General features: G+C 37.8%; 1 protein-coding gene across 6 annotated transcripts in view; it reads right to left on the minus strand.

The window, feature by feature from the left end:
* FAR1 (fatty acyl-CoA reductase 1) overlaps window positions 1–14,883 on the minus strand; it is a 65,719-nt gene that overhangs the window by 23,196 nt on the left and 27,640 nt on the right. For all 6 annotated transcript variants that reach the window (XM_008266446.4, XM_008266436.4, XM_008266441.4 and 3 more), the window contains 2 exons: window positions 11,611–11,806; window positions 7,201–7,376 (listed from right to left, as the gene is read on the minus strand). In XM_008266446.4, coding sequence (XP_008264668.1) covers window positions 7,201–7,376; window positions 11,611–11,799 — 365 coding nt within the window. In that variant the 5' untranslated portion in view covers window positions 11,800–11,806. The remainder of the gene's footprint in view (window positions 1–7,200; window positions 7,377–11,610; window positions 11,807–14,883) is intronic.

A 14,883-nucleotide genomic window follows, 5' to 3' on the forward strand; every position in this document is an offset into this window, starting at 1 on the left:
TATTTCCCTCTTTGTAGCAACTACTACTAACACCTTAAGAATTCCTTAAAAATTCAAAGGAATATTATAATAAAACTGGTACACTTGTTCTAAGATGTATATGTAAGACCCTAGAACAATCCAAACATTCCCTTCTAGGAAGTTATATAAAGTAAATCATTCAACAAAAGCAGAAATATATAAGCAGAAAAGTAATCAATGAAGCATCACCTAATAATAACAAAAGCCTGGTGAGCCCAAATATTCATTATGAATGAAATGGCCCAATAAGTCAGTATTTTATCATAATGAAAGAGTATGGCCATCAAAAAATAATCATACTAAGACTAAAAACATTAAAAATCTGGTACAAATAATACCAAAATATGCACACATTATGATGTGAAGCAGGATTAAGGACAAGGCACTGGAATCATAGGTTCAAATATAGGCTTTTCAGGTCCAAATCCTACTTTTCTGGTAGGATGGCAAGTTATTCTAGCACTCAGGCCTCTGTTTCCTCACCTATAAATGGGAACAATAATGGACTCTGCCTCAGAGGCAGGGTTGTGGAATGGCGGGCTAAGCTGCTGCCTGCAACACTGACATCCCATATGGGCACCGGTTCAACTTCTCGCTGCTCTACTTCTGATCCAGCCCTCTGCTAATGTGCTTGCAAAAGCAGTGGAAGATGGTCTAAGAACTTGGGCCCCTGCCACCCATGTGAGAAACCTTTGGGATGAAGTGCCTGGTCCCTTACTTTGGCCTGGCACAGCCTACGCTGTTGCAGCCATTTGGGAAGTGAACTGGTAGATGGAAGACAGATCTCTCTCTTTCTCTCTCTCTCTCTCTTTCTCTCTCTCTCTATGCCTTTCAAATAACTAAATAAATGTTTAAAAAAAAGGACTCTACTTATTAAAATTTGTATAAAAGCAACCCATTAAGTCCCAAGTTTTCAATTCTGTGAATATTTCAGTGACATATTTATTTCAATTCATGTATTTATTGCTCAGTTTTAAGTCTTTATAAGTTTCTTTATATACAGGATGATGGGACATAAACAGAATTGAAATAAACAGGTTGCAAGCATTAAGATTATTCCTCAATATAGTTCTGAAACAGGGAGTCAATAAATACTACTTAAGGTAATACAACGGGGGGTAGTGTCTGCTTCTTTATACTAAACTTTGTTCACAGCTTATTTTTTAAAAATGGTTGATCAAAAGATCTATTATATAGCATAGTGACTGATTATAAATAACAACCTTAACTATTGCTAATAGATAACAAATTTTCTCATCAAAAATATGCAATGCATGTTAATTATAACAATGTACACATATTTGAAAATATGCTGTGCATGACATATACAATTTTTATCAATAAAAAAAACTGAAATGGGGAAAGGGTTGAAATACTCAGTATCAATGATAAAACTGGCAAGGTAGTATACTGCTGTTAACACTATAAACCAACACAACTGATCTGAAAGAAACTAGGGGAACATACCAGAATTACAGAAAGTACATATTTATTAATCTAGTTAGCCTATTGAAATTAATTCTAGAGGAAAAATTTATTCTCTTAAAATTCCCTAAGTTTGTTATACTAAGTGATTATATAAACTGTGGTTGTATCAACATGATGGAATATCAAATCACTAAAATTTTAAGTATGAAAAAGCAGAAATATGGAAATTATTTCTATATTAAATATAAAAATAAAATCAGAGAGTCAATAGTCACAATTATGTAAAACAATATATATTCAAACAAGAACAAAAGAAAATTTTAAAGATGGAAATCGTTTTGAGTACTTTCCAAAATTCTTATACTTTCGATATTCAAGAAGAAAAAAAAAAATCCAACTATTCTTTCAAAACACCAGGTGAGGTCAGAGATAGAATCTGGTTCACCTGACTGTAAAGTAGTGCTTTGATTGCTATCTCGTTTGCAAAACAATGGGCATAGGGAGGGTAGTGTTTTGAGAGGGGTATACGGAAAATATTCTATTACAGGTTCCTGAGGACAGGATAAAGTGTTCTGGGTCACCAGGAACAAGGAATAACTCAGGTGAGAGGGAGAGAGAGATAAAGAGAGAGAAAGGGAAAGAGAGAGAGAGAAACTATGTCATCACTGCCTTTTAAAAAAAAGTAATAGTGTTTAACATCCTATGGGAACATAACAGAAGAAACAATTTTTTCAAAGAAATAATTGGACTGGAGTATTAGAATTATGGGTTTTTCTTTTTTTTCTTCTCTTATCTCAATTGAGGGAGAAAAAAATATTCAGGTAGAAATCCATCAAGAAAGACATTTCAGAGTGGATCCAGTCCACTAGATTGCTATGAATTGTGCAATTTTCTTTTACATTCATAGAACAATGGGGATAGAGAGAGTAATGTTGGGGAAAGTACACAAGATATTCTGTTACCTGTTCCTGAAGGTAGTAACAGAGTTTCTGGGTCAGTGAAAATAAGGAATAACTTGAAAGCCTTACCTCTCCCAACCCCATTTTGTTCCTAAGAGCCGAAACCTAAAGCTATTTTGTGCTCACATCAGTATCTCTTCCCAGCTAGTTAACTTCACCCTGTTTTACCTTAATCCAATTTCTACTCCATGAAACTTTAGGCTGAGACCCTGACATGTTTGACCTGAAAGCATTTAACAAAAATACTGTTCTCATTATGTTTTGGTTATATGGAGTTATAAACGCATGGCTTTTGTCAGACGGGTACAAAATGGGCAAATCTTTTTAACAGTCCTTCATTAATGCGGATATAGAAACCAATTTCAAAATTCTAACAAATGGGAAAAAAAACTCTCAATTTGAACAGCTAAATAAATTTTCATGTAGAACAAAATTCAATAGGCATTCTGGGTTTTTCAAAATCTATGCTGATAATAATTCTAGATTCTTTAAACCAGAGAGCTCACAAACTTGGCATAACAAACGCCTGGGAGGGAAGGGGCGAAGAAGGAGAAAGAGGGAGGAGAGCATAAGAGAGAGACAGAGAGGAGATGAGGTAGGGAGGAGAGGAGAAAGAGGAGCAGAGAGAGAGACGAGAGGGGGAGAGAGCAGAGAGCGCAGAGAGAGAGAGAGAGAGAGAGAAGAGAAGAGAGACAGGTGTTCAGAACAGGTCCTTTTAAAACTTTGCAGGAGGGCGGGCAGGAAAGCAGGAGCAGCAAATCCCATTAGGATGGGGGTGGAGCTTGACACCAGTGGTTGGGCCATTGTGGCCACCTGGCTTCCAGCAATGGTGGCAGGGGCTAGAGCCTATGATGGTGTCGGGGTGTAGATCGCTCCATTGATAAAACTGCGCCACTTTCCTAACAGAAACCACATTTTAAATATGTTTCCAAGGCCATTGTGAGACAGTTTCTTTTCTATTCTCCTCACCATTGCCTGGATTAGATCTCATCACCTCTATGACCACTTTAAAAAAAAAAAACAAAACCTTACAATCCATACATATATGTTTTGGGACCACTAAATCAAACTGAAGCAGAAGACCCAGTTATCTATAATTTCAAAAATATCTCCAAAGTTGTTTCTAATAGCAGTGGCTTAAAGTGTGATCCAAGATCCAATAGCAACTAAATCATACCAAAGACTCTTGTGAACAAATAAAGATTCTGGGATATCATTCAATAACCAGATGGTTAAAATTTGGAAAGCACAGTCTAGGAATCTGTGCTTTTAAAGCATTTTCCTATCATTCTTAAGATTTATAATACATTCTACAATCTGAGAATCAACACCCTTAAATCCAAGAGTTTCTTGACTTTTTTCTAATCATCAATCTTTACTTCCATTATTTTCTGAAAATCTTTGATATTTGCACCCTGGACCTCATCATCCAGAACTGCTCTACTTCTGAAACCTCAAGTTATAACTTTTCCCCAAACCACAACATCTGTGTATCCATCTCTCCCCATTAAGCCTGTTATTTGTCATTATCATGGCCTTCAGTTCTATGGCACTTCTATACACTCAACTATATGGGCTCTGTCATATCCTCTTTTCACTTACAACCTAAGGAATGCTATACCATATATTAGACCATATAAGCTTTGCAAATGGGATGCAAATTTATTTTGGTTTCTCCCCAGTATACTGGGCATAATGTTACAGTAAAATCTGATTTCTTTTTCCTCCTACTGTCAGTAAATGCTTTGTGCCACTTTTTATTTGAGAGTTAGTTAACAGGTAGTTACAATGAGTACTATTTTAAAGTAGTTATTACATGGCTACCTGCAGTATATTATAATGTCTGGCCCATATCTTAGGTCCTATCATCACTCAGATGTCAACATCCAATAAAATTACTAAACAAATAATAATTTCAATATAATGACCAGGGCTAGGTGAATAGAGTGTCTACACAAAGAAGGGAAAAATAAAACAGATTTTGTCCCTTCCTTTATGGAATTGCTTATATGAGGAGAATAAGAATGAAAAGATGGTTAATGGTTGCCTGTTTACCCCAAAGGGAAAAGGGAGAGAAGGTTACCTGAAACTTCCGTAACTTGGGTCTTTGTTGTAAAGAATACTTTAGTGAGTTTCATCTTAAATAATATCACCTGTTCTCAAATCAACTTCGCCTTTAAGTCAATTGTATGTAGTCAGTAGCTACATACATTTTTTTCTTGAAAACATGCTAAGCTTCACAAGGCTGCATAAGTACCCATCCCCTTTTTTTGTTACAAAGAAAATAATGAAAAAACTACAGGGAGCAGGGAGGGGAGGAATATCAGTTAGACTGACCATTTCATACTAATGTATTCTAAGAAAAAATAAACCACAATTAAAAAATTAGGGATCATATTCACAATCTTGAAAATATTAGTTAAAAATAAATTACTAGGGGCCAGTGCTGTGGCACAGCAGGTTAAAGCCCTGGCCTGAAGCGCCGGTATTCCAGATGGACGCCGGTCCTAGTTCCGGCTGCTCCTCTTCCGATCCAGTTCTCTGCTATGGCCTGGGAAAGCAATAGAAGATGGCCCAAGTCCTTGGGCCCTGCACCCATGTGGGAGACCTAGAAGCAGCTCCGGGCTCCTGGCTTCAGATCAGCACAGCTCCGGCTGTTGCAGCCATCTGAGGAGTGAACCAGTGGTTGGAAGACCTCTCTGTCTCTACCTCTCTCTGTAACTCTTTCAAATAAATAAAATAAGTCTTTAAAGAAAATTACTAAACCTACATGAATAACTGTGCGCGTGTGTGTGTGTGTGTGTGCAAGGGAAAACATTTTTTTTAAGTTAAAAAGGGGGTTTTGCTGATGAAGCTATCAGTTCTTTCAAGATTTCTTACATATGTTGCTTTTAAAAATATTAAAAGCTATTCGTGAACATCTTTATTTGAAGATTCACACATGCTCATGGTGGAAAAATAATACACAGATAAGACTAAAAAACTTATCTGTAATCACATTATCCAAAGCCAATTGTTGGCAAATATAGAAAGATAAGTATATAAATACACATACACACATATTTTATGAAAATCAGTCTATATTATACAGTTCTACAACATTCTTTTGTCACTTCTGAAACATCAGCACATATAGCTGCACAAAATTTTATCTGCTGGCCACTCAAACAACTGAAGAGTAAATCAGTAAAGCAACTGCTACAGATTCAGATTTTCTGCAGTGGACAGGCAAACTGAGACATCATTAAACTTGCTGAAGGAAAGAAAAGCAACCTTTTAATAAGTGCTACCTCAATTTAATATTTAAGGAAACAGAGGTTCAAGAAAATTAATAACTTGTCCCAAACCCATCATTTAATAAATACTAAAGTGAAGATTGGAACAAAGGTAGTTAATTCCAAAGTTCCTGCTTTTTCAATCACAGTGCTGCTTCAGTTTCTCAAATGTAAAATGGATGTTTCTGTAGTATTAAGGCTAGCATAGGGTAAAATGATGAATGAGAAAATACCTCGAAAACTATAGCACCACTGCAGAAATGGAAGGGACTATCACAGTACCATCAACTGGCATACATGCACAACTTTGTAAAGCTTTAAGTGTCAAGTCCAGATAATGCTGATTCATGTTTTCACTTTTACGTTACATGAAGACAATATAAGGGATAATTTCAAAATGCTTTGTAATCTGAACTTCATCCAAAAATATTTTAGAGAGAAGGCCTACAAGTAGTCTTGAAATATTAAAAAAAACACAACTATGCCATTGCAATTGGCATAAGACCATACTAATAGATTGACATTATTAAAACAGTATTTTGGGACATATCAAAAAGAATGCTCTGAAGTAAGTATCTGAAAGGCATATTCATTAACATTTTTAAAAATAGTGAATATTCACAATGCTATTTTTTCTTGAAATAGACATCTTAAAGCCCAAATTATTTATTAAATTAAACTTAGATCCAATGTGCCTTGTTCAAACAATGCTACCAAAGTTTTAAATATAAACAAGGGGTCCAGAACTATGGTGCAGTGGGTGAAGCCATCACTTGTAATGTCTGCATCTCACAAAGGAGCACCAGTTCGAGTCTGGGCTGCTCTACTTCTGATCCAGCTTCCTGCTAATGTGCCTGGGAAGGCAGCAGAATACAGTTGAACTACTGGGGCCCCTGCCACCTATGTGGAATTCCCACATGGAGTTCCTGGCTTCCGCCCTTGGCCTGGCCCAGCCTGGGCTGTTGAGGCCATCTGGGGAGTGAATCAGTGGATGAAAGGTCTTTCTCTATGTCTCTGCATCACTTTCAAATAAATAAAAAAATTTAAATTAAAAATTAATAAAAATACAAAGTAACTTAAATTTGTAAGCCATTTTATCTTATTCTGCAAAACTTGAGCTGAATTTTCTTTAATTTCAGATGACTATAATATGGGGAAGGATATTGCTGCTGGGATACAGGTTCCTGAAAACTGTGAGGAGAGGACATAAAATTTACTTTTAATTGTTAAGACTCACACCCAAAGTAAACTTTATTTTACTCCATTTCTTGCCTCTTGCCTGGCACATGTTTAAATTCATGGCAACTCCTTCTAAGAGAGACAAAATAAGTATCCAGTGTTTTAAGTTAGTAACAAGAAAGAAATTCTTTAACACCCTGTAGGATCACTGAAAGCCACAGTCAACACACACAGGGCAGTTTCAAATCACTGTTGAAACAACGTCGGTAAAAGCAGACTTAAAATGAGATCTTTTAAGTATGCTGAAGTACAAATATTATATAAAAACCTATACTTACCTTAAATTTTCATTAAACCTTACAGTGGCTGCACAGTGGAATATAATATTGGTAGAATCTACGATGACCTCTTTATCTTCCTCACTAAGAGCCAGTTTAGGTTGAGTAAGTTCACTGTTGATTGCTATTATTTTCTCTCTAAAATCTGGATTTTCATCTCTCAATCGATCAAACAGCTATTAAAGGAGAAAAATAATTTATTTTAGGGTAGCATTTTTCATGATAAAACCCTTTATCATCCTTCTTCCCTGTAAATGATGACTATTTTAAAAACTTAAAACTGTATTACTGTATTTCCTAAGGATGCTCTTAACTGCTATCACTTTATACAGAAATCAGGCATAGGCATCTGGCACAGTGGTTAGGACACTGCTTAGGATGCTGACATCCCATTGTTAGAGTGCCTGAATTCAAGTCTCAGCTCTACTTCAATTCCATTTTCCAGCTAATGTGCACTCTACCCTGGGAAGGTAGTGGTGATGGCTCAAGAAGTTGGATCCCTGTCACTTATGCTGGAGACCTACATTGAGTTCCAGGTTCCTACGTTTGGCCTGGTCAGCTCCCACTATTGTAGGCATTTGGGGAGTGAACCAATAGATGGAGACACTTTGTCTCCTTGCCTTTCAAATAAAATGATAATAAATCAACTTTAAAAGAAAACACCCTATGAGGCCCATACTATTATCTCCACTTTAGAGATAAGAAATCTGACACCGGAGAGGTCAAGTGGTTTGCTAAGGACACAGAGTTAAGCTGGTAGTTTGCAGAGCTAAATTTGAAATGTCCATGCTATAGCTGATTATATTGCCTCTCAGAATAGGCATAAGCAGTATGACATCAAGACAATGTCTACAATGATTATTCAGATTCCTACAATTTAGACTTTAATTTATTACTTCTTTTTATTTTTATTTTATTCCACTTTAGTAGAGTAAAATATTATGACTTATACCTTATCTAAAATCTTCAAACAAATTTTTCAAAAGGGAAAAAGAAAGTAAACACAGACCAGAAACTGGACAAGGTTAGAAGATACCATATATATTCAAACTGAAAATTCAACATGCCTTCAGTAAACAAAAAGAATAAATTTTGCTAGACAATCAGATCACAGGAGGAAACAGTATAAAGGTTCACTGAATTGTGAATCAAGTCCAATATTTTAAATTAATTTTTTAATTAATTGAAAGGCTGCAAGATGGAAGGAAGAATAAGATCCTGTCTGTTGGTTCACTCCCCAAATTCCCACAATGGCTAAGGTTGGGCCAGGGCCTAAGCCTGGGGCAGGTGACTCAATCCAGGTCTCCTCTTCCCTGGAAGAGGAAGATAGAGGGTAGGAGCCATCATGGCTCCTCCCAGGGTCTATAATGGCAGACAGCTGGAGTTAGGAGCCGGAGCCAGAACCAGGATTGAAACCCAGGTCTCCAATGTAGGACGTGGGGCTTTAACCACTAGGTTAAATGCCTTGTTTAATTTTTTATCCCAGATTTGACAGAGGAAAGCTGATTCTACCCCCAAGGTACTACATTTTGACTCTCAACTTCATTTACAATCCAGACTTGCCATTTAAACAGAATTCTTAACCTGGGAAGAAAGTCCATATAACATAAACAATGCTTACTTTACCTTCTTAGATGACTTCAGTTTCTAACAGTTTTCCCCTCAATCACTATTGGCTAGTGATGTGAACATTAATCTGTTCTTATTTTAATTTAAAAAAATATTTACTAAGAATCTCATATGAGCCAGGTACCCATAAACTGAGAAAATAAGGAAAAGGCCTTTCCCTCAAGTTGTTTAGGTTCAAGTAGTAAAAACTAGACAAGCAAATGGAAAAAATATAGTGCTGTAAGTAATGTGGCAAAAGCAACAATACAGAATTACAGAACTGTGTAGCAGAAACAACTAACTCAGCCTGGGAAGACCACAGGTTGCTTTCTCACAGGAAATGAAATTTATGCCACGACCTCAAGAATAAATAGAATGTATGCACACTAGGGACAGAAGCGAGAAGAAGGCCCCAAGATTATACAGTACAAGAATACCCTGTGATGTCTAGAAACATTTTTTACTGTTGAGACTGGGAAGGGGACTGCAAGCAACCAGTGAGCACAGGCCCTACAATGCCCAGGATAGCCCTCCACAACACAGTACTAACTGGCCCAAAATGTCAAGGGTGCTGAAGTTCAAAAACCCTGCTAAAAGTCCATGTCTTGCTACGGTACATACTCATTGTCTATATTCTTTATTCCTATTTCAAAATCATAGTAATCATTACCTAAACTTTCCTACTAATTTCAAGAGTACACTTACTGTTGCTTGACATAAAAAAACAAACAAATAAATAAAAACCCTCATTTCTACTGATTCATCAACAGTGTGACATAAAATGGGGAATAAGCAGCCCTAGAATTAGGTGGTGGGATGTGGAAGGGAAGCGGAGGCACAAGAAATGACTTAACTTTATGGAGTATCAATTTTAGTCAAATATTTGTAGACAAAGCATTTTTATATGGAAAGTGGCCATGTTTAGGCTAATCCATTGAAGTTCAAAGAAACTTCAGGCTTTAGGTGTAAAATATTCCTTTTCTTTATAAATTATACTTACTACGGAGGAAATATTAGAAGCACTCCTGCCCTGGAGACCTCAGTGTTATCCAATCTTTTACGTTTTACTCAGGCCCTCAATTCCAACTAAGACGTCAATTTCAAAAGCTGCTTCTTTCCAATATCTTCTTGACACCTCCATTACTCTATTCCCTCTTTTTTTTTTTTTTTTTTTTTATACAGGCAGAGTGGACAGTGAGAGAGAGAGAGAGAGAGAGAGAGAGAGAAAGGTCTTCCTTTTGCCGTTGGTTCACCCTCCAATGGCCACTGCAGCCAGCGCACCGCACCTATCCGAAGGCAGGAGCGGAGCCAGGTGCTTCTCCTGGTCTCCCATGGGGTGCAGGGCCCAAGGACTTGGGCCATCCTCCACTGCACTCCCAGGTCACAGCAGAGAGCTGGCCTCAAAGAGGGGCAACTGGGACAGAATCCGGTGCCCCGACCGGGACTAGAACCCGGTGTGCCGGTGCCGCTAGGCAGAGGATTAGCCTATTGAGCCGCGGCACCGGCCCCCTCTTTTCCCTCTTAAAAATTCTCTAGAGGGCAGAGACTCTTCCTTATTTATCTCTGAATTCAGCCTCCCACATCAAGTCAAATGCCCTGCACTAATCAGGCTCAATAGGTATTTTCTGAAAAATAAAGTGTGCAAAAGAATAAAAACGCCCCCACTGCAGAGGGGTGGTACTGGCAGAGGAATTAAAACATAATAAATGCTCATGATAAAATGCCAAGATAAGTAAACAAATGGCAGAGATGGCAACAAAACATCCAGGCAAGCATTTTTACTTAGAACAAGCCTGGTCATATGACATAAGGGGAGCAAAAGATTTCAAAAATGTCCAGCAAAAAATTAAAAGGAAAAAGTGGTAAAGGAAGACTAATGTAGAGTGATAAAAAGCACACGGGTAATTTTTTTAAATTTCTGAGAAAGAAACGGACTTACCAGAGTTTACTGAGGAGTACCTGCTGAATGATACTCAAAGATAACATCATAGGCAATTATGTTCTATTACAAAAAAACTATCATAAAGGAGTATGAAGTTCATTCAAAGTAAAAATTCTGTTGCTGTGAAGGGCTTTGTTACAGTTTCAAATTATTGTTTTTAAATAAGCCCATAATAATTTAGATATTCAAGTGAATGTCATTCTCATTCAAAAATAAATGATATCACTAAAATTCTTTTATTTTTGAGATAGTCCTGCAGAGTCAGGTTTCTTATGAGGACCAAAACTGGGCTTAATGCTTTCCAGTTCAAATTTACTGTAAATGAATATTAAGATAAATTGAGAATTGACAAGCTCATGATTATGAAGTTATTTTAGCTCTATTTTTTCTTAACAAAATTTTTCTAAAGGTTCAAAATGTATGTATTCTAGCTATACGATCTTTACATCTGTCAAATGAGAATACGTGACTTCTCTACCTTTAATACTGTTATAAGGACAAGTTAGTGTATATAAATGTTTAAGTATTAGCAAAGCATAGTATATCACAGAACAATAAGGTAGTTCAAAATTATTATTATCAAAGACTATTTAAAATACCTAGTAAATGCAAATAACCAATCATAAATGTTTTAAAAAATGTACTTTAAATATTTACCACTAGGTAATTTAGAACCAGTTTTACAATTAAGAATGCATTTTTCTTCTACTGATTAAAAAATCATATCTAGTTTATTGCCGTCCTATAGGAACTTATCAATTTTTTAACTTATTTTTTCAGGATATTTGAAGAAATATACTAAGCTACTGATGACATGTACACACTTCTTTCTCCTCAAAACTATTATTTTCCACACTTACCTTGCCACTCAAGATTTCTTCCACTCGTTCTTGAGGGGTCTGCCCAGCTTTCTGCCTCACCAAAACATATACTGAATTCACCTTTGGACAAGACCTCAGCAACTTCTCCAGAAGCACTTTTCCTAGGAAGCCAGTAGCTCCAGTGAGCAGAACATTCTTGCCTTCATAGTATTCTGGGATTGAGACCATTTTGACCCTAAGAAAAACAAAGCAAATAAGCATTAAGGATTTACGTTCATTCTTACAAAAAATCTTTTGGTATTCAGACAACTATTTTAAATGACAGGCAAAACCCAAAATTGAACATTAACATGAGAGGACTCTAACCTCTGGTTCATCGTAGTAAAAAGGGAAGAACAAACTGTGGCTTATTCTAACCCTGTGTTTTTCCCTGGATCACTCCAGAGAACCCACTCACCTTCTCGGGGCCCAAGTTTCCTTAGTGCAATTTGTACTAAATGATATCTAGAAATTCTTTCCAGCAATAGAAACCCAAATCTTCATTCAACCTCTGTTAAAATCTAAACACTACTGAATAGTGTTTCTCTGTCTCCAAAGGGATTTATAACACCAAATAGAGGTCAGCACAAGACTCAATTGCGTAGCTTGTATAACACTGCCAGGTGTCAGGTTTACCTTTCACCACCACTTGAAAGAAGAAGTAACACCATGTTCTTTCCCAGAATGTTCATTAGTGACAATATATCTAAAAAGTACTTAAATCTCCCTTTCAAAAATGTCACAGGAAGAAACACATAGGCTGACATCCTTCCAACCAGAATTCCACTGAGACAGCAGAAAAAATAAGAATGGACAAACAAAAGAATGAAGATAAATTTAAAAAAAGGTGCAGAGAGATTTGTACAATCTGTCACTACATAAAACTCTAAACACATCGAGAACAATGCTCTGGCCTGCTTAGAGATACAAACACATAAGATAAAATGTTGCAGGAGAGGGAATGCCATACAGAGGAAAAGAATAAAGAGCTCTTGGGGCCAGTGCTGTGTAACAAGTAAAGCCGCTGCCTGCAGTGCCAGCATCCTATATGGGCGCCGGTTCAAGTCCCGGCTGCTTCACTTCTGATTCAGCTCTCTGCTGTGGCCTGGGAAAGCAGTAGAGGATGGCCCAAGTCCTTGGGCCCCTGCACCCACGTGGGAGACCCAGAGAAAGCTCCTGGCTCCTGGCTTCAGATCCCCACAGCTCCAGCCATTGCGGCCAACCAGTGGATGGTAGACCTCTCTCTCTCTGCTTCTGCCTCTCTGTAACTCTGCCTTTCAAATAAATAAATAAATCTTTAAAAAAAATAAAGAGCTCTAATTGTATTTATGTTTTATTGAAGCTGAAGAGTAAATATGTGTGCTTTATGTCCAAATTTTTCATAATAAAAAATAAAGGAACAGGGGCTGGCTTCGTGGCACAGTAAGTTGATCATCCACCTGCAGCGCCGGCATCCCATATGGGCACTGGTTCTAGTCCCAGCTGCTCTTCTTCCAATCCAGCTCTCTGCTATGGCCTGAGAAAGCAGTAGAAGATGGCCCAAGTGCTTGGGGCCCTGCACCTGCATGGGAGACCTGGAAGAAGCACCTGGCTCCTGGCTTCGGACTGGCACAGCTCCAGCCGTTGCGGCCATTTGTGGAGTGAACCAGCAGATGGAAGACCTTTCTCTCTGTCTCTCCCTCTGTCTGTAACTCTACCTCTCAAATAAATAAATAAAATCTTAAATAAAAAAAGCATGTGTTGTTTAAAAAAAAATAAAGGAACAATCTTAAAACAAGAAGTAGCTCTGTGTAAGTTCTGATAGGGAAGATATTCTGGTAAATGAAGAAGTACATAGTCACTGTGTTTTTAGAGTTGAGCAAATCATATATTCAGGCCGTAAGCCTCAATTACTAGATGAAAAACTGTGTAATATCTTTTTATGTTTTAAATACATATTACACACAGGGAAAACTGTCTTTTACCTGGTATCTGGTAGGTAGGTGCTTAATAAACGTTTGCTGAAAAAAGTTTACATAACAAACATACCATATCTGTGGCATAATCTTTGCCACAGATACCATCCTAGGCTCTAGCCCCTGCTGCCATTCCTGGAAGCCAAGTGACCACATGGCCCAACCACAGGTGTCAGCTCCACTTCAACTCCAATGGGATTTCTGATACATAAAAAACAATTGAGCCTCAAAAATATACCATGTGAAGGTGTCAGGCATAAAGTTACATGTTGGCTGGCGCCGCGGCTCAATAGGCTAATCCTCCGCCTGTGGCGCCGGCACACCAGGTTCTTGTCCCGGTCGGGGCGCTGGATTCTGTCCCGGTTGCCCCTCTTTGAGGCCAGCTCTCTGCTATGGCCCGGGAGTGCAGTGGAGGATGGCCCAAGGGCTTGGGCCCTGCACCCCATGGGAGACCAGGAGAAGCACCTGGCTCCTGCCATCGGATCAGCGCGGTGCGCCCTCCGCAGTGCGCTGGCCACAGCGGCCATTGGAGGGTGAACCAACGGCAAAGGAAGACCTTTTTCTCTGTCTCTCTCTCTCACTGTCCACTCTGCCTGTCCAAAAAAAAAAAAAAAAAAAAAAAGTTACATGTTACTTGCATACATTGATACGAAATATCCAGCATAGACACATCCACTGAGAGAATGCAGATTTGTGGTTGCCAGAGGTGGAAGAGGGAAGAAGGAGGAAGGAGTAGAGAGAAACTGCTTAAGGAGTTTTACTTTGGAGTTATAGTAATGTTTCAAAACTATAGAGGTGGTAGTTGTACAATATTATGAATACACTCATACTGAATGCTACTGGATTGTTCATTTTAATGATGCTATGGTTGAATGTGTACAATGACAGTATTAAGAGGCAGGGGCCTTTAAGAGGTCATTAAGTCATAAGAGATCCAGAGTAACTAGAACTGAAACTCTCATCTGCTGGAGTATAGATTGGTATAATACTTAGGAAAAGTGGTATTATCTATTAAAGCTTAATATTCACATATCCTATGATAGAGCAATTCTATCCATAATTACTGATGTGACAGAAGTGAGTACCTGTGTTCACCAAAAGACTCATAAACAAGTATGGTTATAGTGTGCGAATCCTATAGGCCAAAAAGTGCTCGTCAACAGTATATGGTATAAAGTGCAGCATATTCACATAATGTAATATTTTAAAACAATGAAAATGAAGGAATTATCAATGTACCTCACAAGATAAAAATGAGCCAATGACGTCAGGTACATGGTGTGTAATAACAGAATATGGTATCATTTATATAAAGTCA

Source organism: Oryctolagus cuniculus, chromosome 1, assembly GCF_964237555.1.
Source record: "Oryctolagus cuniculus chromosome 1, mOryCun1.1, whole genome shotgun sequence".
In the NCBI taxonomy this organism is placed as follows: Eukaryota; Metazoa; Chordata; class Mammalia; order Lagomorpha; family Leporidae; genus Oryctolagus; species Oryctolagus cuniculus.